Genomic DNA, 24,766 nt, shown 5'->3' with positions numbered 1-24,766 from the left:
CCAAAAAGCAGAGGGGCAACTGAAAACCTAGGGTGTGCACCTCTCACCGGGTCAGGCTGGGATCCTGGTTCCTAGATTTTCTGCCTGCAGTGAGAGTTGGAAATCTTTGCAATAAAAAGAGGTTCCCCTTGATACAGTGAAGCCGAGAGCAGGTGCTTAGTGGAGGGGGATCAAGTGCTGCGATTGAATCCTGCCAGCAGCCAGGGCCGGGTTCTGCTGGGCCCGTTCGGTGTCTCTGCTCGTTGCCGGCATTTTGCCATCTCACTTGTCTTGGTGCCAAAGGCCTTGAGCACAGGCACGGACTTGACGAGGGTGAACGAAACCAGCCTGGAAGTGCCCGAATGTCCAGTGAGGTTTTTCCCCATTCCCATCTCTTCCCTTGGTGTAAGGCATCCTGTTCCTACGGTTTTGCTCCAATGAAGCCAGACTGAGGGCAAGTGAGGGGGGACAAGGAGCAGACAAAACAGCCCCCGCAGCCAAGAGCTCGGCCCCTGAAACCACGAAGACTAGAGCAAAGAGGGAGTGAGCAGAAGGGCCCCTGGGGCCCACCCAGGTTGCTCCCCACGTGGTCCGTGCCGCACGGCTTGCACACGCACCCGGCTGGGCACGCTCTAGTTTGCGTGGGGCCCTGAGAGGGTTTGCATGTGTTGCACAGGCATGTACGCATACACACCTATTGTTACATGCGGGGGAGGGAGGGCAGGCATGTTGGGGATGGCTCAGTGCAAACCAAGCTTTGCACACCCAGGCTTGGACACGCAGGTGCCTTGAATATGGCCCAGTTTGCACAACAGATGCCCTGCTTTGCACACAGGCTTGCACACGCAGGGGGATGAGGCACACAGCACTTCCCACATGTGGGGGAAAAGGGACATGCCAAGCATTGCACACAGAGGTTTGCACGCACGAGGATTGGGAGCACATCTAGCGTTGCACAAGTGGTTTGCACACGCGGGACGCTAGGGGCACGCGCAGGTTTGCACGCGCGCTCCCAAACCGCCCTTGTCTCTCGCGCCGCCCGAAGTCAACGGCTGAGGGCGCCGGCGGAGCTGCGCGTGCGCAGTCCTTCCCTTCCCTCTCCCCGCCGCCGTGGCAGCAGGACTACAGTGCCCAGCATGCAGCGCGGCGGTGGAAGGGGCGGGGAAGAGGAGGCGCGCGCTGATTGGCTGCGGCCTGGATTTGAACCGGGCGCGGGGCCGGGCTGCGGCTGGCGGTGTGTTTGAGTGGTGGTGAGTGCGGGCCGCGGGCCTAGGATCAATGGGCATGGGCATGGGCATGGGCATGGGCATGGGCATGGGCATGGGCATGGGCATGGGCATGGGCATGGGCATGGGCAGTTAGGGGTCAATTTCGATGAGACTGAGGGATTGCGGGGCCTGGGGATCAGGGTTCAGAGGGGCTGTGATTGGGAGGTCGGGGGTCAGAGCGCCTGGGGGACTGTGGAGGCCGGAGTCAAAGGGCACGGGGATGGGGGTCAGGGGTCAAGAAGCCTGGCTCAGGGGGGCCTGGGGGCTTAGGGCCGTGGGGAGAGGGGCTGGGCGCAGGCTGCATGGGGAGCCGGGTGCTCTGATCCTGTGGCGAGCCCTGGAAGGAGGGACCGACCGCGGCTGCGTCCCTGCTGGGCACGGGCCGGAGAGCAGGTCATGCCGTTCTGTGCCGGGACTGACTCCGCTTTGCCCCAGGCCATGGGCAGGATGAAGCGCCTGAAAGGAGCAGACTTACTGGCGCAGGTCGGCAGCCGGGAGGAGGCCGAGGCGCTGTTGGCGGAGCTGAAGGTGAGGCTGCCCCTGACAGCCCTTCTGCGGGCCGCGCGTGTACCCGGCCCTCCTGCCATCTCGCCCCCTGTGTGAGTGGTGGTCAGGGGAGGCATGGCGCAGTGGTGGAAGATGCATCGCGCGGAGACCGGGGGTGCCGGCATGGAGGAGGCTGCGTGGGGGCACCAAGGACCAGGGGTGTTCTGCAGTCAAGGGCTGGGGGGAAAGTGAGGAGCATTCCTAGCTCTTTCCTTGAACCTCCTGGGTGACCCTACCGCAGTGGGAATTGCACAAGTCTTACCCCAGGAGGGGGCTGTGGAGCCTCCAACACGAGGGTTTCAGAGCCCAGGGGGGTGGAGGGGCGTGTACTTGCTCTAATAATCTCGATTCCTTCCAGGAATGCCTGGCCTCTGCCCCGGAAGACCTAGCCAGCTTGGGCCAGCCCTCCTGCCAGGGCATTGTGTGCGACAAGGTCCTGCGCGCTTGCATCCACTGGCTGGGGCTCTCACAGGGCTGCGTGGTGCACTTCCAGAGCCTTCTGGACTTAGCGGAGCTGGCGTGCCAGGGCTACATTGTGGCTTGCCCTCCGCGCGCTCCCCTCTATCTTGAGAAGATCCTCTACCACCTGCTGAAAAGTGTGGCTGCCTCGGGCCCCTACGCTGCCTGCCTGAAGTTCGCAGGGATCCTTCGTACCCAGCTTGGGCAGTGCCAGCGTCTGGCAGTACCCAGTGAAGACTTTGAGGCTATTGCCAAGAGCAGCTTCAGTGTGCTGTGGAAGGGGGCAGACGCCCTTGCCAAGTCCAGCCAGGGTCTTGAGGATGCCAGGGCGGTGCTCTCAGGGCGTCTGCAGGCGACGTGCTTCCTGGCACTCTTGGAAGAGGCCGAGTCCCCCTTACTGCCCCAGGAGCCACCCTTCTTCACCTCCCAGACAGCGCGCCAGGCTGCGGCGGCCGCTCTGATGTTTGAGGCTCAAAGAGCCCCGCTAAGCCCAGAGGATGCCCACTACCTCAGCGAGCAGCTTGCTTGCCACCCACTCGCAGTCCTGCTGGAGGCCAGAGGCAGAATGGAGCCCTGGCCCCTCCAGTCCTCCCTGTGCCTCTTGGAGCTCACGCTGGAGCGCTGCCGTCGCCTCTGCAGGAGCAGCTGCTTCCAAGAAGCCAAGGGTGCCCTGAAGCAAGCTCAGGTCCACCTGAGCGTACTCAGGGGTGCTAAGGAGGGATTTGGTGCTGCACTGGACCTGCTGCGTATTGGAGTAGAGCTGAGCCGGGTGCTGGCCGTGGGTGAGGGCCAGACCGGGTCCCTTCTGTCCCAGGCTGCCATGGCTCTGAATGCTGCCTCTGAAGCCCAGGACCCCTTGCTCCGGGCACTGGTGGAAAGCTGCCAGTTCATGGTCTCCTCCCTCAGCGGATATGTGAGGAGGAGCGAGCACAGGCCCTTTGGGCTGGAAGATGCCCTGGGTGCCTCGGCCTTCGTGAAGAGCTATTTTCAGCTCCTGTGGCGGCTGCTGGAGAGTGTGAGTGCAGCCTCTGGCGTAGGACCTGGCCTGAGGCAACAGGACTCTGCTGGCTGGGCTGGGGGCAGCATCTGGGAGTGACTAAGGTTTTGGGGTACAAGAGCATCTGGCATCCAGCTGGGCCTTGCCCACTGCTGGGCTGGCTCAGCAGCATGTGGGCACTGCAAAAGGGAACGTGCAGGGGCATTATCTGTGGTGGGGGAGTGGAGGCATGTCTGCTGGATCCGGGGTTCTGCTGATGGTGGCAGGGGTGAAAAGGAGACAGCACAAGTTGGGGTCCCTATAACCCACCTATCAGCCCTGTGCTGTAGATCAGACAGGACGCCCCTTCAGCATGGCCTTTGTGGCTGCCAGCCCCTGGTCTGGCCTTGGCTGTGACAGTACTTAACACGTTCCTTTTCCCTCAGCAGATGCCTCCTGACAGCCCGAAGCAGCAGCAGCCCGTGAAACAACTACAGTCCCACTGCCTCCAGCTCTATGCTGGCCTGGCATACGATGCCTTCCAGGGCTCCCAGGTACCAGTGGAAGAGGGAGCTCTCCTGGGAACCAGTCATCTCTGGTGCTAATCCAGAGCCGTGGGAATCCTGGGCAGCCCTGAACACCCAGGATTCTGGCTGGATGGGTCATGGTGCTCATCAGCCAGCCTGGGCATAGTTGCTCCTGGGTTCACACACCCAGACCCAGAGAGCCAGCTCAGGTACCAGGCAGATCAGGTCCTGTTTCTGGATCAGCCATGGAGTCCTGGGAATGGAGCTATCTGTTCCTTGAGGGGCTCTGTAACCCTGTTTGCCTCCACTCTGTCTGCTCAGTGTATTTATTGTGCCTCCTGCAGGCAGCCGGCCTGGAGAAGCTGGCAGGGCCGTGCCGAGACGTCGTCACCTGGATGCTACAGCTGTTTGAGGGGCTCCCTGAACCGGAGCAGGCAGAGTACCTCGATGTGACGGGTCAGTCCTGCCACTGCTGGTCTCATTCATGTGGCTTTTCTCACATCCAACTGCATGCTGCCTGACCTCCCGTAGTCCCTCCAGCTCTTCCCATTCCTGTCTTCTGGCCAGCAACAGGGTCCAGAGACCAGACAGTGAGAGGAGATCCTCAAAAATGCCCCTGTGTAGGATGGGACTAGTATTGCTCTCCATAGGAGCAAGCAGCATCTATGCCCTGCCTCTTGCAGGCCAGAGGACAAGGGGATTTTTGAGAGGGGCCTTGGAAGAGGGGTGGGACTGTGGCCCTTAAGTGAGGGGAGCGCCCTTTTCTGCCTCCAGCTCTAGAGGTGGCAGCTCCTCCCAGCAGCTGGGCACCACCACGAAACAGTGCAAAGTCAACCAACGATTTTGGTGTGGCCAAAAAACCTTTACTCTGTGTCTGCCTGCTCTCTTCTGGGCCCTGCAGCCCCACAGGTGTCTCCAGCCCAGGGGTGTGGGAGGATGCTCGCCTGCCTAGACTCCTTTCCCTCACGTGAGGAGGCTACTGGCACTGGCCATACCTGCAGCCAGTGCTCCCCTCCACCTAGTGCCAGTAGCCATTCAATCCCATGCCAGTGTCATTCAACCCCCAGCAAACCTTGCTGGGCTCCCCTTATCAACACACTTCAAGCTGTGTCCCTCATAGTGTCTCCATCACGGCTGGCACCAGCTCTTCCAAGCTGTAAAGCCCATCAGCTGCTTCTGTGTCTCTTCTGCACAGAGGTGGGGCAAATGAGTTTTCTTGTGCTGAGCCACGTAGAACTAAGATGGTGAAGGCCTGGCCCACATCAGGGATGGGATAAGGGAGGGATGACCATGCAAGGCAGCTGCTGACAACCCTGTTCTTCTCCATGGCAGCATCATGTGTGTTCAAGCTGGCCTATGGCTTCTACAGCCAGAAGCTGTATGCAGAGGCCTGCTCTGTTGTTGAGCTGTTTTGCCAGAGGCTGGCGATGGAGCCCTGCCCCTATCCAGAGATGCCCACGGAGAGGGTGAGTGGGAAGGCTTGGGGGGTAGGAAGTGGGGCAAGCAGGTCAGAAACTTAGGCTTGACCTGAGAGATGCAGCCTGAAGTTCCTGGCTCGGGCCCTGGGTGTGGTAGGGGTGAGGCACTCTGCTCTCTTCTGGAGCAGATATGGAGTCCCTGATGTTCTTCTGTCAGGGCAGTGGCTGCTACCTGGAGCCCAGCTCTGTCAGGTGGGGAAACTCCAGACACAGGCCAGTTCTTTCTGCAGGCACTGAGCCGAAGTGATTCTCCTTGGTGCCAGCTCCTATGTTTTCTCCCCTTCTCCACAGCCTGATAAGTGCTTCAAGCTGCAGGTGGAGAGCTACCGGAAGCTGGGCCAGTTTGAGAAGGGCCTTGAGGTGGTGGCACTGTGGCTGGGGGCACTGCGTGGCCGGGTCACGGAGCACATGGTAGAGCCAGTGTCTCTCTGGGTCCGAGTCAAGATGGATGCGAGCAAGAAGGGGGATGAAGACCTGAGACTGAAGTAAGGAGGTGGGTGGGAGCAAGGTGGAGATAGTGCTCCTCTGCTGGGGGGCAGGCAGGACAAAACCTGGCTTGTGGGAACTCTCGGGAATCAGCTTTGGCCTATTTAAAACATTGGTGTCCCTGGTGGGAAGCTGCTGCAGGAGGAAATGGAGCAGGGAGGGTGTCTGGGGTTATGATGCAAGTTGGACTGAAAGACCTAATCCCATGGAGAGCTCTGCTTTGGCTTCCTGGGTTCTCTTGGGTTCTGCCACATGACTTGTGTGGTCAGTGTCCTTTGTGTCTGTCTCCCTATCTGAAATGGGGATGCTTCTTCCAGCACCTTGTGACTTGCCTACCCTTGCACACAGCATGGACCTGGCTGTCTGCCCAAGGGTCAGCACTGGAAATGCCTCAGGGGTAACTTGCTGTAAGAGCTGCTGGGTAGAAAGTGGCACGTGAGCCATAGCTCCTGTCCCACTGCCAAATCTGCCTTGCCACAGGACTCTGAAGGATGCCTTGGAGGGGCACAGCTTGGCCCCGGAGTCTCTGGTGGCCCTGCTTTCCGAGGAGCTGCGGGCTTACAAGACGGTGCGGGCCAACACTGGGCACGAGCGCTTCAATGTCATCTGCGACCTGCTGGAGCTGTGCCCAGAGGAGAGTGGGAAGGTGCAGGAGCGTGCGGGGGTCCTCCTAGAGCTGGCCCAGGTGCTGTGCTACCATGACTACACAGAGAAGACTGAGTGGTGAGTGCTGCTGGGCACCAGGGGAGAAAGATGGGATACTGCAGCCTCTGCTGTGTAACCAGCCAGGTCATGTCATGCCAACCAGAGCACCCAGGGGGTTCTGCAGGGCATGTGAAACCATCCCACTGGCTTTCTTCACTGGGAGAGCTGCCCCAGGGCTGGAGCTGTGCCCTGGGCTCCAGTTTGGTCTCTAGTTTCAGCCTTGCAAAGATTCATCCTCCTTGTGAATTTTGCAGGACTACACTATTGCCACGGGGCCTGAACAGCCCCTCTGGACTCAGTGTGGGCAAGGTTGGTAGCTAGAAGGGGCTGGTGCATGGGAGATGCATTCCTGCATCTGCCTCTCCTTGCTGCCCTGTGGCTGGGAAGGGTTAAGCAAGCCAGTTCTTCCACCACCTCTGCGGAGCAGTCTGAGATCCCAGGGTGCATCATGGCAGCCAGTCCTTCTCCCCATAGCTCTGCCCTGGATGCTATTCGAGAGGCCCTGCAGCTGCTGGACTACATGCCTGAGAGCCCAGAAAGCCAGGACCAGCTGCTGGATGACCGAGCCCAAGCCCTGCTCTGGCTGTACATCTGCAGTCTGGAGTCCAAGATGCAGCAGGTAGGAGACAGGTGGTGCTGTGGTGGCTGCTCCCCTTTGTACACCAGGGGATGTGCCCAGGATGTGCAGGTCTGCCCTGTCTCTGCAGTGCCTTGGGGTGCCCTTCTTGGGGGTCTGTTTCAGCCCCTTCTTGGCCCAAGGAGCAGATGGGTGTTGGCAGGAGTCTGTCTTGGCTCTGCTCCATCAATATGCTGTAACAACAGCTGTGGCTTCTTCACATGCCTGCAGAGCATTGAGAAGGAGCAGAGAGCCTGGACCCAGGACCAGAAGAACCTGGAGGACTTTGAACCCAATGACCTCAACTATGAAGACAAGCTCCAGGACGACAAGTTCCTGTACAACAGCATCACCTTCAATCTGGCGGCCGAGGCTGGTGAGGCCCCTCGGGGAAGGGATGTTGAGGCACTGCAGGAACTCTGAATGGGCAGAGTTGCTGGCTTTGTGGCAAGGAAGGGATGTCCCTGACTGGGTCACTGGGGGCATGTGCTGCTCTACCACCACCCAATGGGGCAGAGCTGTCCATTTTGCCCTCCCCAGTGAGGAGGATCTTAGTGGGGTGAGTTATGAGTGGGGTGGCTGGGGGACCTCAGCCTGGCCTCGCTTAATTCACTGGGCTTTGCCTGGACCCACCCCTCCCTTAATCCACCTGTTCATGGCTTCAGGGATCAATGAACTGCCTGCCCCAAAGAGTCCCCTGGGCTGGGTTTAGCTGCCATCTACTCCCTCCCTGGCAGAGGCGTTAGGCAGTAGCAGCTGAGTGACTGCTGCTCGTTATCTCTAGCCCAGTCAAAGAGCCTGGATGACGCCTTTGCCCTCTGGAAGAAGCTCCTGGCCAGGAAGGGCATCCCGCAAGTGCGCAATGTGGAGCAGACCACAGCCTCCCTGCACCTTGCAGCTGCTCTCTACAGGATGATGGCCAAGGTACTGGGGGAGAGTGGTTGGCCTGGAGGGAGCTGTGAGCATGTCGGATATGCCTGCAGATTGGGTCCGTGTGCAGCAGGGCTTCTCACCAGCCCTGGCTCTCAGATGTCTTTTCAAAACAACCAGCTCTTTGCCTCTGGGCTGTGCCTCAAAAGAGCCAGCCCAGCCTGTCTCACTTGTGCACTGCTCTGGCCAAGGCAGGATGGGTCCCAGCCCCCAGGTCCTGAGCTGTGAATAGATCCTGACTGCTATGTTCCTTCCCTCTATAGACTGGGGCCTGGAACGGCTGCATTCCCACAGACCAGTTAGCTGGTATTTGGGGGTGGGGGCAAGGATTGAGGTGCACTGCCTCTGAAGTGGGGGGATGGACCTTTAATAATGTGTGTGTGCTCCCTGATGTCTTGTAGCCCCTGCAGGCCATGGAGTGTTATCTGCTGCTTCGGACCCTCTGCAGAGCCCTCGGGGACCAGCTGGGTACCGCCAGTGCTTTATGTCACGTGACCAAGCTCCTCTTCCACCTGGGGTGTCCCAGTGATGCCAAGGCAAGAACTAGGCTAGCGATGGCGCAGCTATAGGACAAACGAAGCATTCCTTAAAGGGGGAGGCAAGAAGTCCTGTGGGTGATGGCTTTTTTTTTTATTGCACCCAACTGTACAGTTGATCCAGACATAGGCAGACTTCTAGGTGTCACGGTATCCTTCCTCAGGCTTCTGAGGGAAGCAAACTCAACTAAGCTAAAGAGCAGATGGGAAAAAGCTCGTTAAGTAGGGTCGTTACCACATGTGCAGTGGACCTTATCTGGACCATCATGTCAACTCTACTTGAAAGAATAGGGACAGGGACCTGAGGTTCTAGTACAACCAGGCCCAGCTACATTGATCACTGCCCCATGGCAGTCTCTGAAAGGGGGTGGGGATGTGCGCATGTGTGTGACACTCCGAAGTTTTGGCTTTTCCAGCTCTTCTTGGAAGAAGCAGAGTCCTGCTTGGAAAACACTGACAGCAGCAGCGAGCCCAGCCTGCTGCTGAAGCAGACATGTGCTGTGCTGCGCAGCCAGCTCTGCTGCATGGAGCACAAGGTAACTCTGCAGAGCGAGAGGCCAGCCAAGGGCTGGCATGAAAGCACTCTATCTGCGTTTTGGTTGGAACCCCTATATGATGGCTTGTGCTCTCTGTTAGGGGCCATGATGTTTCCTGCTGGGGGAAACGGGGTTCCTGAGAGGGGAATGCAAAAGCTCTGGTGTGGACTCCAAATATTACCATGGTGTCCCTGACTCTAAAACTCTGTAGCCTGGTCACCAGGTCTTGCCTGGAGCAGCAAACTCTTCTGTAAAGGAAGTCTCCTCCCTTTATATGAGACCAGGCAAAAGACAGCCTCTTTGCTAACCTCACTCCTTACCTTTTTCCACCTGCCCCGGGAGCTGCTTTATTTACCCCCCTCTGCCCCCCACAGCAAGCCTCAGTCCTTCTCTACTTGTCCTCCAGATCGAAGAGGGCCTTGCTCTGTTGCTCAAGGTGCTTCAGAGCCCCACCCTGCAGAAAACTGCCAAGGTCTGGTACCTGCTCAGAGCCCACATCCTCCAGCTGGTGGCGGTCTACCTGGGCCTCCCTTCTACCAGCCTCTCAACGGAGCTCCGACAACAGATCTGGGCTGAAGGCAAGTGCACGGCAAGGCAAGGCAAGCCTGGCTGCAGCCTGGACTCTGGGAAGGGCTGTAGGCATGAAATGCATCGGCAGGCATTCTGTGGCTTGGGCCAGGGCAGTTGCAGCCACCTCCCTCTGGCTTTATCCCAGCCTGGCAGCTACAACCAGCTGCCCACAATGGCTTGGACTTGTGGCAATGCCTCAGGGGTGTTCCCCAAGGCTTGGAGAACATGGACCCTAAAGGACTGGTGATTTGCAGCCAGATGAGGTCTGTGTTGACCTCTATAACTACGCTGCTGGGCTGTTGTCTGGGTCCTGGGGCTGTTCTACAGGGTACCTCTCCCATTGGGTGTCCTTCCCATGTCATGAGATCCACAGGTGCTTGCTGCTGTCTGACACTCATTCCCCACACTCAGGGTGGAAGACCCCCGAGACGGCTCTTGCTGATGCCCACAAGCTCTTCCGAAGCATCATTCTCCTCCTGCTTGGCAGCGATGTGCTGTCCTCCCCCACAGCGGGTACAGATGCCCCATTTGTAGATTATGGTGAGCTGAGTGCAAAGTGCTTCACAGCCCTTTAGTGCTCTGTGCCTTCCGCATCGGGTCTCCTCTGGTCGTCCCGCTGCTCCTGGTGCACCCTAGGGTCAGACACCATGGGCAGAGAGCATGCTGGGGGGGGAAGAGGGGGTCTGGTTTCAGGTCTGGAGAGTGGTAATGGCATCTAATAACTCTGGGTGGGCCTTGGAGCCCAAGAGGGCTGGTATCCTCCATGCAATGAAGAGGGTCCCCCAGATCCCCATGGAACAGTCCTGTTTCTGTGATCGGTGCTCTGTAGACTCTTGAAGTCAAAGGCTGAGGTGAGGGATTGGAGCAGGCCACTCCAGCACTGGAGGATCTGCTTGCTGGTGACCGAGGAGTGACAACAGATGATGAAAACAACTGCCAGGAGCTCTAGGGAGCAGGCATTGATGCCTGGGGCAGTGCAAGGATCCACTCCTGGGGCCACCCCTGCAGGCTTCTTGGCTTGTGGTGGGGTGACATTCACCTGCTTCTCCCTCCCTCACAGGGGAGAACCTGCTGCAGAAGTGGCAGGTGCTGGCAGACATGCTGGCCTGCTCGGAGAAGCTGATCGCCCTTCTGGGCACGGTGGAGACAGTATGCGAAGCCAAGGCTTTCTGCATGGAAGCTCTCAAGCTCTCCATGAAACTCCAGGCCCTTCGGTGGTGAGGATCCTGGCGGGGGGGTGGGGAGCTGCTTTGTCTCCCAAGTTGGGAGAATGCCCAACCACCTCATGCTTTGTGCATGCATGGCTGGCAGCTCAGCCGTGCACCTTGTGTTCAAGGCGCCTTGGGCATTTTGAAGCCGGCCCTGCATGTATAGCACACTTGGGTCCCTTGGCATCATCCCCCTCCTGCTGAGGCTGGGTGTCCTCTGTCCAGGGGCTCCTGCCCATGCTGTTGCACACTCAGCATAGGTTGCTGCGGCCTGGGCACCTCCTGACTCTGGGAGGGTTCAACTTGCCTTCCAGGCCTTCCCTACAGCCACTTCCCAGGGGGAAGCTCACGTGCTGGGTCTCGGCTGGGCTGGATGCAACCCTGGCGGGAGGGGAGGCTCAAGTGAGCAGCTACTGGCAGAGGAGGCCTCCAGGCATGTTGGCCATACCTTGGTCCTCTTCTAGCTGGCCTGGGAAGGAGGAGAGTAGAACTGGCGCAGGCTGCTCAGACTTCTTTGCTTGCTGCATCTCTGGTGCTTCTTGGGAAAGAGGCTGGGGCTTTGCAGCTCTATACCAGCTGCTTGGATCCCATGACATCCATGTGCATTCCTAGGTGCGCTGGCTTCCTGGTCCAGAAGAGTGACCTGGAGCTGCAGCGCAGCGACATGGAGCTCTGCCAGTCGGACCTGCAACAGGCCCTGTTCCTGCTGGAATCTGGCACAGGTGAGCCCCCACTGCAGGTCTCCCTTGTCCTGCCCTTTGAGCAGAGGCTTCATTGCACCAGGAACGACCAGCCCTGTCTCTTGGCCCTTCTCTCTCAGGGCTCGTGTCTTGCTTCTACTGCTGTTGGGGCTCCTTTTTACTAGAGCTCTGCTGAGTAAATCATTGTGAGCTTCCCAGTGTCCCAGGGCCATGGGGTTGGGAAGCACATCTGAGAGGAAGGCATGACTTGCCATCACCTGAGTGATTTCCTCCTGGAATCACTGACTGCCCCTTGGCAGGCAGGGTTAACCTGAGCTGGGGGGGGGGCTTGCTGTCCTGCTTCAGGGTCAGGGGTCTAAGTCCTCCCCAAGTTCATGGGAGGGGTGGTTTCTGGGGAGCACATGTGCCCCAGGACAGACAGCCTAATCTCCAGCATAGCCACAAAGCGGGGCCTAGCTTGAGGTGCTTTTTGTGGCAGGCAGGAGGCCCTGGACTAACCTGCCTCTATCCCCTTCCCCACCTCCCTCCAGCCTTTGAGACGGAGGAGAAGCACAAAGACAAGGTTAAGATCCAGCTGACAAAAGGGAGATGCCAGGGCAGGCAGCACCGCAGCCCCAGCGCAGAGTCTGCAGCAGAGGACGAAGCCTTCCTGAAGGGGCCCAACTTGGAGTTTGTGGCCACAGTGGGAACAGAGCAGAAGCAAGCTACCCTCACCACATCCCCAGAACTGAAGCCCAAACGGAAACAGCGCCTGCGTTTCTTGACCCATACACCTGCCTGTTCCTGCCCCCTCTGCTCTGATGTGGCCCTCATGGTGGTTGGCCTCCGCTGGCTTGTCACCTTTGCCCAAGGCGAGCTGGCACTGGGGAACGTGACAGAAGGCCTTGGCCTACTGCAGGCTGCACTAGAGCGCTGCGCCCCAGCGACCGTGCGCTTCTCTGGTGCCATACGGGCTGTGTCCTGGGGCAAGAAAGCTGTGCTGGGGACCCAGCCCAACTTGGGGCTCCTGGATGACGTGATGGGCCGTGTCTACGCTGCTTTGGCTGCTCACAGCCTGAGGGGCCACCAGCCGCAGAAGCAGCTGTGGGAGCTGGTGGAGGCTGGCTTGGCTTTTCTGTCCTCCCGGTCGCCACATCTGCCTGGCCTTGAGTGCCATGCTGCAAGCCTGCTGCTTACAAAAGCCGTGGCCACCATCTACACCCTGGCCGCTGCACATGATGGCTGCACAGCCAACGTCTTCTCCAGCACCTGGGCCTGGAAGCCCTCTGTACCACCTGCTGGGACCAAGGGAACTGTGGCAGCCAAAGCCCCCAAGGCCAAAGAGCCCCAGCCCCCCAAGAGCAGGAGTAAGAAGCAGCCAGTGGCTATTGCTAGCATGAAACCCAGAGTGAAGCGGGGCCTGGGAGCCAAGGCCCTGCCCCCAGTGGACTTGGATGTCTTCACTCTGGGGGACTCGGACACTGACGTACCTCGCATCGTGCTCAAACCTGTGCTGGAGCCAGCCACCCCGGTCCAGAAGTCCTGCCCACCCCCCATGGCCCGCTCACAGGGTCCCAAGCAAGCCCCACAACCCCAGGCTCCTTTCGCTGTGTTTAATGAGGCCTCCCCGCCAGGGGCCAAGGCCCAACTGGCCAAGGCTCCTAAGGCCTCCAGGAGAGTCAAGTCACGCCTGAAGGTGAGCGGGTGGGTGCTGTGCTTGGTACTGAGGGTACCTCCTGCTGGCCAGGCCTAGCACAGCTGGCTCTTGGGCTGCTCCTGGGAGAGAGGCTGGACTGACCAACCCCTAGTCATGTCTCCTTTTGTCCCCTCCTGCCTCAAGTTCCCCTGGTCCAGGCACCAGGTCCTGTCTAGCTTCCAGTGGGGAAAGTGGGACTGCAACCATGTGTTAGCACTGGCCACAGGCATAGCTGGATGTGAGCAGACACCCACACATAGTAGCATAGGGGTCAGGGGTGAAGAATGCAGCCATCTGGTGTCTGCCTGCAGAGGACATCTCCCGCCCTGCAGTGCTGTCACAGGGCTGGGTCAGTCTCCCCACCAGCATTGCAGCTCTGGCCAGTTGGAGGTGCTAGGATGGCCTCTGTCCCCCCTCCTCCCTGTTTTGAGGGAACAAGAAACCAGGTCCCTGCAGTTGACTGCTGTTGCATTCTCTTCCCAGGTAAACTTCAGTGATGACAGTGACCTGGATGATCCTCCAGCAGCTCTGCAACCAGAGGACAAAGGGCCGGCACCCAGGAGGGTGCGTTCAGTGGCCAGCAGCAAGGTGACACAGCCCTCTGGCAGCAGCAAGAAGGCCACAGCAGAGAGGAAGGGATCCCAGGCCAGCTCCTCGGATAACGTCTCCCAGGGCAGCATGGCCAGACCGCAGCGAGGCAGAGCAGGCACAAAGAAGGCTCTGAGGGGCAGAACTGTGCTGAGAGCCCCCAGCAGGGAGCAGGAAGAGGACAGGGAGCTCCTGAGAGCCATCGCAGAGGAGGAAACACTGGAAGAGGAGCTGGAGCTCAGCTTTGAGGTGCTGCGGGGCTCGGACGAAGAGGGCCCAGCTCCAGGTAGGCTGGGGGAGAGCAGAGGGTATGGGGACAGGGTGGCCTCCATCAATGGAGGCTGTGCTGCTGTGGACAAGGCTCCAGCTGGGCTGTGGGCGCAGCCCCAAAAGGGGGCTCTGGAGGTGTTGGACCAAACCCTGTGCCCTAGAGCTGCCTGTGTTGCCTTTAGGGCTTGTAGCTCAGGGAGGCTTTGAGGGGTTATGGCCAGGGAGGCGGTACCAGGGCTAGGCACAGGCACTCCCCTCTCATTCAGGATTTGGGTAGCCCCTGCTGCAAGTCGGAGCCTGGGATCCTGGGGAGGGGCACGATGTGTATACACAGCCTGTCCCCGCAGACATAAAGAAGGGTGTGACTTGGGCACCAGGTGAGCGTGAGGTGCTGCGGAGAGACGCCAGTGCCAGCCCATGGGAGTCCTTCCCAGCTGCTGGCAGGAGAGGAAGCGGGGATGTCCTCAGCTTGCAACCTCCCTCTGCCCTGTCAGCTGCCATAGGTAAGAGATGGATCCCTGTTCCTTGCCCCCCAGCATCCCTTCTGGGTAGGTCCATCAAACCCCACCCTGGGCACAGACCCAGGGACCCCCACAAGACTTACTTTTGGGCTCTAGAGACTCCTGTCCAGTTCAGATAGGGCTTGGTTCTGGGCTGGGTCTATCCCTCTTTTTACTGTGTGGCCCTGTAGCAGGGCTGGTCTTGGATTAGACACTTGTGTTGCTCATGTCCTTGCTTTTTCCACACTCTCCTCCCCCCCTCCCCCCAGCCCCCCCAGTAACTTGTGTTCCTACTTCCCACCTGGTCCCCATGCCCCTCCAGGCAGACAAAGCCCTGGGCGAATCTTTCCTCCCTCTAAAGGAGGCCCCCTGGGCTCTCCCTCTGCCTGCAGGACTTCCTTCCCTGGACTTGGTGTGTGAATCCCTGATGGCTGCCCTCACTTCCATCAGCCACTGCCCCCCGAGTGCCCTGTACTGCCAGCTCTGCCGCCTCCTGGCACTGTGCAGGGGCAGCCGGGACCCGCTTGCCACTGCCTGCTTGGTCTCAGAGTCGGTCGCCATCACCACCCGCCACCAGATGCTGAGCAGTATTCACAGGAGAATCCAGTAAGATCCTCCTCACCTAACCCCAGCCTTGGCACAGCATTCCCCAGCCACCCTCCCAGCAACCCGACTGCCTGGCAGAGCATCCTTTGGGTCCTCTAGTGACCCCAGTGCCGGGCAAAAACCCTTTGGGAGCCACTGGAGCATGTGGGTGGGAAGGTCCCTGCCAGTTAGCATCAGGCTGGCAGCTACCTCTGTCTTTCTGTGCCTGACTGGGCCTTGAGCTATACATCCTAGCACTGTCACCCCTCCTCCCAGCAAAGCCAAGAAGTCACGAGACATGGCAGAGCAGCTGGAGGAGCTCAGCCTGCATGGGGTGCCTGCTGATCCCCAGAGCCAGCGCCTTGCTCAGCTCCAGCACCTCTTCCAGTTCAGTTCAGCTGGGCTAGGACAGCAGGAGATGGAGGCCTTCCAGGAGCAGCTGTGTCAAATCCCTAGTGGTAAGGGCCTGGGGGTCTTTAAGGGGAGGCTGGATGAACACCTTGCCAAGGTCGTTTGACCCCAGTACTCTTTTTCCTGCCATGGCAGGGGGTCGGACTTGATGATCTGCTCGGGTCCCTTCCGACCCTAGAAACTATGAAACTATGAAGGAGGAAAGGGGGGCTACTTTTTCCAGCTAGACCCAGCCTCTAGTGTGGTGGGGTGTGGAGTTGTATGTAGTAACAATAACCTGCGGGCAGCCCCAGGGTTGAGTGGGACTGGCCAGGCAGGAGGCCCTGGTTAATCAGAGCCATATGGGGGTGGGTGTCTGAGCCCTGTCCTCTGGGCATGGGGAGCCTGCATGTCGCTCCTCTGTGGACGGAGGGCCCTTCCCACACTCGCTCTTGCAGCCCATGTGCTGCATGACAGCTGTGGGGCCCTTCACTGAGTACCTACAACCCCTCTGCTTTGTCTACCAGGTGTGACTGTGTGCATCCTGGCCCTGGGGAGTGTCCAGCCCAGTGCCGTGGGGGACACACTGCTGTTGACGCGGCTGGAGAGGGGTGGTGCCCCCGTAACTATCCGGATACCGACTGCAGGCAGCAAGGTGACTGGGTGGGGGCAGATGGGGCAGCTTGGTGGGTTGGAGGCAGGGCAGGGGTCACAGGTGGCTTGTCTTGCAGGTGCCCCTGAGCTCGGTGCTGGAGGAGTTTGATGCCATCCAGGCCCAGCAGAAGGAATTCAACAACTGCACGGACAAGCGGGACTGGTGGCTGGGCCGCTCAGAGCTGGACCGCAGGATGAAGGTAGGTGGTACCAAGGTCTCTGCCCCACCCCCAGGGCTGGAGCTGGTGACCTTACACTCCCCCTCCTGCCTCTTCCAGAGCCTGACAGAGACCCTGGAGAAGCAGGTGCTGGGCTGCTGGAAGGGGGCCCTGCTACCAGCTGGCCCAGATCCAGTTGCTACCAAGGCAGCATTGGAGTTACACAAGCGCCTCCGTGAGTGTGGCTTGGAGGACCCAGACCCAGCTCTGCTCAAGGTGAGGCTGGAGAAACCCCAAGGCAGCCAGGCCTTGGGCTCAGCTGGAGCAGTAGGCAGGACTCCCTGCAGTGGGTGGAGCCTGTGGTTGGTGGGAGGGGCTTGTTGGGCTTTCATGGAAGCGTGACTCCAAGAGAGGAAGGAGGGTAGCGGACCTCCCCCCACTGGCCCCAGCACAGAGGATGCTGGCTCACTAGATTCCCTCTTTTCCCCCAGGTAGTACTGAATGGCGCCCACCTCCTGGCCCCCCCTGATGTGCAGCGCCTGGCACTGGGACTGTGCCCAGCCCAGCCAGCTGCTGCCCAGGCCCTGCTGCAGGTGGCGGTGGAGGAGCGGGGGGCCTGTGGCAAGCAAGCTGGCAGCTCCCTGCTGCTCGTGCTGGATAAGGTAAGTGGTAGCTTTCTGAGCCTTCAGGCCTTGCCCACCTGCAGCCTCCAGTTCTGAGGCTAATGATGGCTCTTCTCCCCATAGCATCTGCAGAAGCTGCCCTGGGAGAACATGCCCTGCCTGCAGGCCCTGCCTGTCACCCGCTTGCCCTCGCTGCGCTTCCTACTTAGCTACTCGCTCCGCAGCCAGGTGTGTTCAGGGGCGGGGAGGTGCTGGGGGCTGAGACATGGCACCCAGGTGCTGAGCTTGGCTCTAGTTGAGCTGTTCTTGTGAAGCAGATGGCCCATCTGATCTTCATGCAAGGCCAGAAGCCCCCTTGAGCAGAGCTGGGGGATCAAGCTGGACCAAGGGGTGTGGCGGGCAGGGGATGGTCCCTGTGGGGATGAACCCAGCCAGGTTGGCTGTGCTGAGCACCCAGGCCTCCCCTTGGAGACTAGCCTGCTCAGCACCTGTCTAGATGGGGAGGGCCTCCTCAGTCCCACCCCTTATCAGCGGCTTTGAGGGACTTGGCACCCCATGGTGGAACCAACAGGACCATCTTTTTCCCCACATCAGGACCAGGCGGGCTCAGTGCTGACCCGTGGGGTGGATCCCAGCAGCGCCTTCTATGTCCTCAACCCCCACAGCAACCTGCCTGGGACAGAGGAGCGCTTCCGTGCATGGTTTGAGAGGTGGGTGCACACCTGTTGCCTACCCAGCCGGGCATAGCACACTGCCCTGGTCCCTGCCAGCACTGCTGGACACACTAGGTGGGTGCCCTGTGACCTTGGCTCTGAGTCCCTGTCATCTCTTGTAGTGAGGCTGGCTGGACAGGGGTGACAGGCACTGTTCCAAGCCGGGAGCAGATGCAGGCGGCACTCATGGAGCATGATCTGTACATGTAAGTGTCCCAGGCTTGGGCTGCTGCACTCCTGCCCTGTTCCAATTCCAAGGAGGGTGCAGGGAAGCAGCCCAGACCCCATGTCTTAGTACTGTGGGACATTCCCTTGGCCAGGCCTGCATGTCTGCCACGATAGCATCTGTGCTACTGGTAGAGCCCTCTACAGTGGCAGAGCTGGTTTCCAGCCAGACCAGGAGCCTGTTGCTTTCTTGAGCTGCTCTGAGGTATACAGTGAGATGCTGGAGCTGAGCGCCATCAGAAATCAGCCCACTCCCTGCTGCCTAGCTCACCACCACACCCATTGTTCTTCTGTAGCTATGCTGGGCACGGGGCAGGTGCCCGCTTCCTGGACGGCCACTCCATCTTGAAGCTGGACTGTGCGGCTGTGACCCTGCTCTTTGGATGCAGCAGTGTTGCCCTGGCTGTACGTGGCAGCCTCGAGGGGTCTGGCATTGTCCTCAAGTACATCATGGCCGGGTGGTGAGTTCATGCCCAGCACTGTATGGGCCATGGGGGTGGTGGGGTTCCTATGGCTGCTGGACCCTGCAGTGGGGGCCAAACCCCTTCTGAGGCAACTGCCTGTGAAACTGAGGGTCTCCTTCCTGGTCCCTGCAGAGGCCTGGTCCTGAAGCTTGAGATCTGCTTGCCTCTTGCTTAGCTAACAGGGCTGTGAGCCGAGCACCCTCCTTGTAAAGGACCTGCCCCAGTGCATGCCTCCACCAGGGCAAACCCAAACCTGAGGCTCTTGAGCTCCATGGCTGTCAGCCAGTCGCAGAGCTCCAGCCCCTGCCATGAACTAACCCCCTGGCTTTTCCCTCCCCTAGTCCCCTAGTCCTGGGCAACCTCTGGGATGTCACTGACCGCGACATTGACCGCTACACGGAGGCGCTGCTCCAGAGCTGGCTGCGGGCAGGGCCAGGTGCCCCCCTCCTGCACCATGTCATCCAGGCCCGTCAAGCGCCACGCCTCAAGTACCTCATCGGTGCCGCCCCCGTGGCCTATGGCCTCCCTGTGTCTCTGCACTGAGGAGCCAGGAGTGGCTCCCTGGGGGTGCCCAGCTCAGTGCCTCAGCCCTATGTTCTTCCACAAAGCAGTTGACTGTAAAACCACCTTGAAGCCAAACCTGCCTTGTGCCTAAAGTGCCTTGAACTCTGCAGCTGATCTTGGCCTCAGCTGATCCTAGGGGAAGGTCCCAGCTGGAGCCTAGGGAGGGGACTTTTAGCCCTGCAGCTTTTGCACAAGGGCTGATTTGTGGGGATCCTGACCCTGGAATCTGCATTCCCAAAATTTTAACTTATTTTAATTAAAAACCCCAGTTTTCTTATGTCACCATCGGGTGTATGTTGCACTTTGTACCATTTGAAATAAAGCTGTAGAGTCTCGCTTGGCCCACATGGATTTCTTAGGCCTCAATTCACAAGGGCAGTTGGCGTTCATTCCTCACCTGGCACTGCCTGACTTCTCTGCCTTGAGGTTTCACCTAAATAAGAACTTGGCACTGCCACTGCCCATCTCTTCTGGGCAGGCTGGGGCCCTGGCTGTGGGTGCCACTGTCAGCAGGCCTCCTGCCTAGGCAGCTGCATTGGTCGAAAGCAGTGGTTCTCAACTTCCTTTATACCAGGATCTGTTAGGTTAGCACCCCTTGCTCCTGACCTTCAGCCCCCACAATGCTGGGGTGGGTGCTTGCAGCAGCCCCTTGACCGACAAGTTCAGATATGCTAATCTAAAATGTGCTTGCCCTTTCTTTGGAGGGTGGGTGGTGGGAGGGGGAAGTGCATGGCTCTAGGATGCTGCAGTCACTGCTCATAGGATACAAGTGTGGATGCTTGGTTCACTGCTGCTGCTCTTGCACTGGATTTGAGTCCAGGCCTGAGGCAGAGCACTAATAGCTGTCACCCCTCAGTGTCCTTGCTAGTGGCTGTGTCCTTGAATTGTACAAGATGTGGGTTGGGAGGAACCTCAGGAGGTCACATCGAGTTCAACTACCTATTTGAAGCTTAGCAGTAATGTCAGCTAAGGGGGTGGTCCCAGGCCAATTTTATACCAGCCCTGAGCCTTCCGTGAGTGCTGGGCTCACACTAAGTGAGGGCAGCCAGGGGCTCCCTATTTATAACTAAGCATAGCTTGACTGGTTGGAGCAGGGCCGGGGTTTTGTCATCTGCCAGTGAGCTGTCACTGTGCCTCTCTGAATCAGTTTTTCTGCAGCTAGTCTGTATGGTACAGCTCAGCCCTGCTTCAAACCTGACAGCCCCTGGCAAATCCAACCTGCTGAGGCTGCATTGCTTCCTGATTCCCTTTGCACCCTCTAGTGCTTGTTGATATCCCAGGCCTCTTTACAACCAGTGCAGGGATTTGGATAGCTCCTCCTGCCCAGGGCCCTGCTGTGTCATTCCCTGAGCCATAGCCTGAATGCTGGGAGGCTGCAGCAGTGAAGGCAAAGGATATAGACCCCACCCTGCTGTCAAACTTGATAAAGAGTCAGTCCAGCTCTGCACAACCCACTGCCACAATAATGGCACTAGAGCACCTGGCTGTTAACAGGCCTAAAGAAATGCTCTTCTCCTTCCCCACCACTGGCAGATATCTGTCCGACCTCCTCTTGAAGACCCCCAAGGTAGGGGAGAACACCACCTCCCTTGGGAGCCTATTCCAGAGCCTGGCAGCCCTCACTGTAAAATAATGCCTCCGGCTATCAAGCCCAAACTGTTTCTATTTCCATATACCTATTCTCCACTTTGGGACTAAACCTCCAGGTCCAGACATTCTGAGGGGAGCAGGGGCCATGGATGTTTGCTCTGTCTTGGGCCTAGGGAGCAGATATAGACCCTCCCCCCTTCTATAGCAAGACTTTTGAGGTTTGTTTCGGCAGGCTTTTGATGCCATTTCCCACACCATTCTTGCTACCAAGCTAATGAAGTATGAGTTGAATGATTGGACTATAAGAGGGAGAGAAAACTGACTGGAGTTGTCGGGTTCAGGTTAATAATCCGTGGCTCAACAGCTAGCTGCTAGCTGGTGCCAAGTGGACTGCCCTACTGAGGCCAGTTTTGTTCAATATCTTCATCAACAGTCTGGAAGATGGCACAGAGTGCACCCTCAGTAGGTCTGCAGATGGCACCAAGCTGGGGGGAGTAGTAGATAGGCTGGAGGGCTGGGCCAGGATTCAGAGAGACCTCGACAAATTGGAGGATTGGGCCAAAAGAAATCCCATGAGGTTCAACAAGGACAAGTGCAAAGTCCTGCACTTAGGACAGAGCAGTCCCAGGCACGGGTACAGGTGGGGGCTGACTGGCTGGGCAGCAGCTCTGCAGAAAAGGACCTGGGGGTGAAGCTGAAAATGAGCCAGCAGCGTGCCCTTGTTGCCAAGAAGGCTAAGGGCATCCTGGGCTCCACTGGTAGGAGCGTTGCCAGCAGGTCCAGGGAAGTGAGTAATCATTCCTACCCTCATGGTCTCTAAATCTATGCCCCACGCGTGCCCCTTAATTTTTATATGCAATTACACCCCATGTGCACCCCATTTGCATATGCAGCTACACCCATGCGCACCCGTTAATTTGCATAGGTAAATATATCCCACGTGCACCCCTTATTTGCATATGCAAACGTTCCTCTTAAAGCCTGACCCTCCCGGGCTTTCTTTGCGCTTCTCCGCCCAAGGGTGGGGGAGGGAGGAGGTGGGGGGGCACCTTGGGGCTGAATCCGTCCCGGAGCATCACGCCCCTCCCCCCCCCAACAATGGCGGCCGGAAGTTAGAAAATAAGTTCCACCCCCCAGAAGCGAGGGAAAGGAGGGCGGAAGTTGAGAAATAAGTCCCACCCCCTCGCATACCAATAGCGGCCGGAAGGAAACGCGGCCGTCGTCGCCGCTCCTCCCAGAGCTAACCATAGAGTGGAGCGCGACGGGAGGGGCGGAGCTGACCATCGAGCTGGGCGGCCGCGGGCCAGAGCGGCGCCGTGCCCCCCCCAAGATGGCGCAGGTGAACATGGCGGAGCTATCGCTGCCGCAGCTCGAGGTGGTCAAGAGCCAGCTGGACCAGGTCGGCCCGGGCAGGCCCCGCCCCCGGGAGGGGGGCACTAACCCCTTCAGCACCCTGCTCTGCTGCCCCCCACCATTAACCCCTTGTGGACAGTCCTGGGTCCCTTCCCCCCCACAGGGTCTGATCCTCCCATGCATTGATACAGCTCTTCCCCCTACTAACCTCTTGTGGACAGTGCTGGGTCCCTGACCCCCCCTCCCCCCCCCCGTGCAGTGATGCAGACCTCCCCCTATGAACCCCTTGAAGGCTGTGCTGGGTCCCTTTCCCCCCACCTCTAGGGTCTGACCCCCCATGCAGTGATGCAGACCCTCCCCCCCATCAACACTGTGGACAGTGTTGGGCCCTCCCCTGCCTGCATCATCCCCCTTTGGGGTCTTTCCCCTGTCCCGGGAGGGCCGTCCCTTTGGCTGTTGCCCGTGCGCAGGGGCTGATCTCCCGGCTGTGCGGCCCTGCAGGAGGTGGAGTTCCTGTCCACGTCCATCGCTCAGCTCAAGGTGGTGCAGAACAAGTACGTGGAAGCCAAGGACTGTCTCAACGTGCTCAACAAAAGCAACGAAGGCGAGTGCCCCCAGCCTTCCCCCGCCCCCCTGGAGGAAGTGTCGTCATGCTTGTGTCCCTGGGCAAACAGCACTGGGCCCAGCCCCACCTGGTTTGGCCCCATGCACCTTCTTGGGCTTGCTGCCACCTGGAGCCGCCTCCTCTTGCACCTAGGTCCCCAGGGGAGGGCGTCTGCCTGGCAGCCCAGACTCCCAGGTTCTTTCCCCGCCTCTGCCACTGTGCTGATTCACAGCCCAGGGCAAGGCAGTCTCTGTTCAGGTTCCCCATGGCCTTGGGCTTTGCTTACATGGCTCCAGGATCTTGTTCCACGTCCTTCCCCTGCAGAGCTGCAGGTGTCCCAGCCCACCAGGGCCCCATGTGTCCTGCTGCTGGTTGCCAGCTCCCCCAGTGCTGCAAAGGGGATGGTAATTGAAAGCACTGACGTTTGCTTTGCCTCCACAGGGAAAGAGCTGCTGGTCCCACTCACCAGCTCGGTATCCTTCAGCCGGCGTGTGCGGCCTGTACTGATCCACCCCTTAACCCTTCAGGCCCCAGGAAGCAGCCTGTTCGGCCCCCCAGGGGTCTTTATTAGCAGGGGTCACACTGGTGGCTGGGGCGCTGGCTGGGAGAGTTAGAGTGCGTCGCTTCCTCTGCCACCTCCCCGCATCCAGTATGGTTAGGCAGCGAGCTTCTGGGGCAGTGATACTCTCACTGTGTGTATGGCACCCAGCACAGCAGGCTGAGCCAGGGCAAGGCCTCAGGGCTGTAACATAAATCATCTGGCCCCCAGAGTTCAGCTGGTAGCTCCCATTATAACCATGTTGCTCTTATACAGCCCCCCACTTCCCTCCACCTGGGATTTCCTTAACCCCATCAGATGTATGTGCCGGGGAAGCTCTCAGATGTTAACCACGTCCTCATCGATGTGGGGACCGGCTACTACGTAGAGAAGGTGAGGGGGTCATACCTGCCCAAAAAACTGTTTAATCCCACCCCAACCCATCTCTGTCCAAAGTCCAGCTGCTTCATGAGTGACTGGCCATGTCCCTGGTAGGATTCAGGTCTGGGGGATTCAAGGGTCTCCTAATCCAACCCTCTGCACAGATGCAGGGTTCACTGATAGCACCTGGCTACCTGGGTAGCCCAGTGTTTGCCATGTTACATGCCTAGAAGTGGGGATCTTGTAACTTCTTCCCCTTTGCAGTCAGCTGACAATGCCCGGGATTTCTTCAAGCGGAAGATCGATTTCCTGACCAAGCAGATGGAGAAGATCCAGCCGGCGTTGCAGGAGAAGCACACCATGAAGCAAGGTAGGTATGGGCAGCCCAGGTCTGGCACCAGGGCCTTGTCCACAGTTGATGCCAGCTCTGCTCACCATGCACCTTTCCCCCTTGCAGTTGTGGCAGAGGTTCTGAGCCAGAAGATCCAGCAGCTCGCGGCCGTGGGGGCTTCACAGGTGGCCACCACCAAGGCATAGCCCTCAGCCGTGGCCTGCGCCAGCCCTCAGCCTTGCCTGGGGACATTGCACTCAGGCAGAAGCCAAGAAGCTGCTGGGGATGGAGCCATGGAGCCCCTACCCCCTGTGGGAGGTCGTGCAGGTTCTGCCCTGTTACATATGTGCCGTGTCCATCCAGGGGACCACCCCCTCCTTTTTTTTTATACGTTGCACATGCTGTTGGTGTCTGGGAGAAATAAAGAATGGAGAACCAGCCTTGCCTGTGTCCATGAGCTTTTGGTTGGGAGACGGAGGGGGCTGGAAAGGGCAGGGATGAGGGGAAGCTGTTCCCAGCCTAGTGGGACAATAGGTTGGTTTTGGGGGTGGGGGCATGGGTCTCTACTTGGACGTGGGACACAGGTGAGGGGCCAGCACTGCAGTTGCCACAGGCCAGAGCTCTGCTCCCAGGGCCTGCACCCTTTGGGGAGGGAGATGGGCAACCCACTGAACTGTGGCAGGAGTAGCTCAGGGTGGGCAGTGCTGAAAGGGAGCCAGGCACTGGTACCCCCTTTCCCCTCCGCTATGAGCAGGGTCCAAGTCCGGGGCTCTGATGAGCAGTGCCTGTGCTCCCATTTCAAGGAGCAGCTGGAGTCAGGGACTGGCTAGAGGCCACAAGACAGGGGCAGGATGATCCCTGCCAGCCTTTGAGCAGCAGGTGAGGTTCCAGCACCACATCCTCCCCAGACTGGGGGACACTTCCAGGGAGTGGGAGGATGGGGGTCCCTGCAGCTCCTTTGCAGGTGTTATGGGCCCTGGCTGGAGCCGAGCACCTGCCTGGGCCACAAAACTAGGGCTCTTCCCAGCTGCCTCTGGTT

General features: G+C 59.1%; 2 protein-coding genes across 4 annotated transcripts; both read left to right on the top strand.

The window, feature by feature from the left end:
- Positions 1-1,173: 1,173 nt before the first annotated feature.
- On the top strand, positions 1,174-19,265 carry ESPL1 (extra spindle pole bodies like 1, separase). Of its 3 annotated transcripts, none has more exons than XM_090050718.1 (31): positions 1,174-1,229; positions 1,683-1,775; positions 2,152-3,267; positions 3,678-3,782; positions 4,100-4,211; positions 5,088-5,221; positions 5,525-5,718; positions 6,200-6,442; positions 6,899-7,043; positions 7,272-7,416; positions 7,825-7,964; positions 8,372-8,506; positions 8,923-9,042; positions 9,449-9,620; positions 10,024-10,125; positions 10,673-10,829; positions 11,433-11,542; positions 12,052-13,196; positions 13,680-14,070; positions 14,402-14,557; positions 14,947-15,160; positions 15,416-15,597; positions 16,057-16,184; positions 16,261-16,383; positions 16,462-16,617; positions 16,833-17,003; positions 17,088-17,192; positions 17,559-17,674; positions 17,800-17,883; positions 18,199-18,363; positions 18,708-19,265. In XM_090050718.1, exons 2-31 carry the CDS (start codon positions 1,686-1,688, stop codon positions 18,907-18,909), a joined length of 6,558 nt encoding a protein of 2,185 aa, XP_089906844.1. In that variant the 5' UTR covers positions 1,174-1,229; positions 1,683-1,685; the 3' UTR covers positions 18,910-19,265. The 3 variants fall into 3 exon arrangements, with proteins under 3 accessions (XP_089906844.1, XP_089906845.1, XP_089906842.1); XM_090050719.1 differs by having other exon boundaries at positions 10,024-10,152; positions 14,432-14,557; XM_090050716.1 differs by having other exon boundaries at positions 10,024-10,152.
- Positions 19,266-21,762: 2,497 nt separating this feature from the next.
- PFDN5 (prefoldin subunit 5) lies at positions 21,763-24,165 on the top strand. The gene is made up of 6 exons (XM_090050737.1): positions 21,763-21,919; positions 22,375-22,477; positions 22,919-22,950; positions 23,334-23,408; positions 23,661-23,766; positions 23,854-24,165. The coding sequence occupies exons 1-6, from the start codon at positions 21,851-21,853 to the stop codon at positions 23,931-23,933; spliced, it is 465 nt and encodes a 154-aa protein (XP_089906863.1). The 5' UTR covers positions 21,763-21,850; the 3' UTR covers positions 23,934-24,165.
- The last annotated feature ends 601 nt before the right edge of the window (positions 24,166-24,766 follow it).

The sequence above is a fragment of the Crocodylus siamensis genome, chromosome 6 (genome assembly GCF_052110815.1).
Source record: "Crocodylus siamensis isolate JL-2025a chromosome 6, ASM5211081v1, whole genome shotgun sequence".
In the NCBI taxonomy this organism is placed as follows: domain Eukaryota; kingdom Metazoa; phylum Chordata; order Crocodylia; family Crocodylidae; genus Crocodylus; species Crocodylus siamensis.
This window is presented reverse-complemented; position numbering and strand designations above follow the sequence as displayed.

Bases quoted from the DNA above. Each gene is read 5' to 3' on its own strand.
- PFDN5 (XM_090050737.1), top strand. From the start codon at position 21,851: ATGGCGCAGGTGAACATGGCGGAGCTATCGCTGCCGCAGCTCGAGGTG. The intron at 21,920-22,374 runs GTCGGCCCGGGC...GCGGCCCTGCAG, and splicing joins TCAAGAGCCAGCTGGACCAG to GAGGTGGAGTTCCTGTCCAC. The intron at 23,409-23,660 runs GTGAGGGGGTCA...TCCCCTTTGCAG, and splicing joins CCGGCTACTACGTAGAGAAG to TCAGCTGACAATGCCCGGGA.
- ESPL1 (XM_090050716.1), top strand. From the start codon at position 1,686: ATGGGCAGGATGAAGCGCCTGAAAGGAGCAGACTTACTGGCGCAGGTC. The intron at 1,776-2,151 runs GTGAGGCTGCCC...GATTCCTTCCAG, and splicing joins CGCTGTTGGCGGAGCTGAAG to GAATGCCTGGCCTCTGCCCC. The intron at 17,884-18,198 runs GTAAGTGTCCCA...GTTCTTCTGTAG, and splicing joins ATGGAGCATGATCTGTACAT to CTATGCTGGGCACGGGGCAG.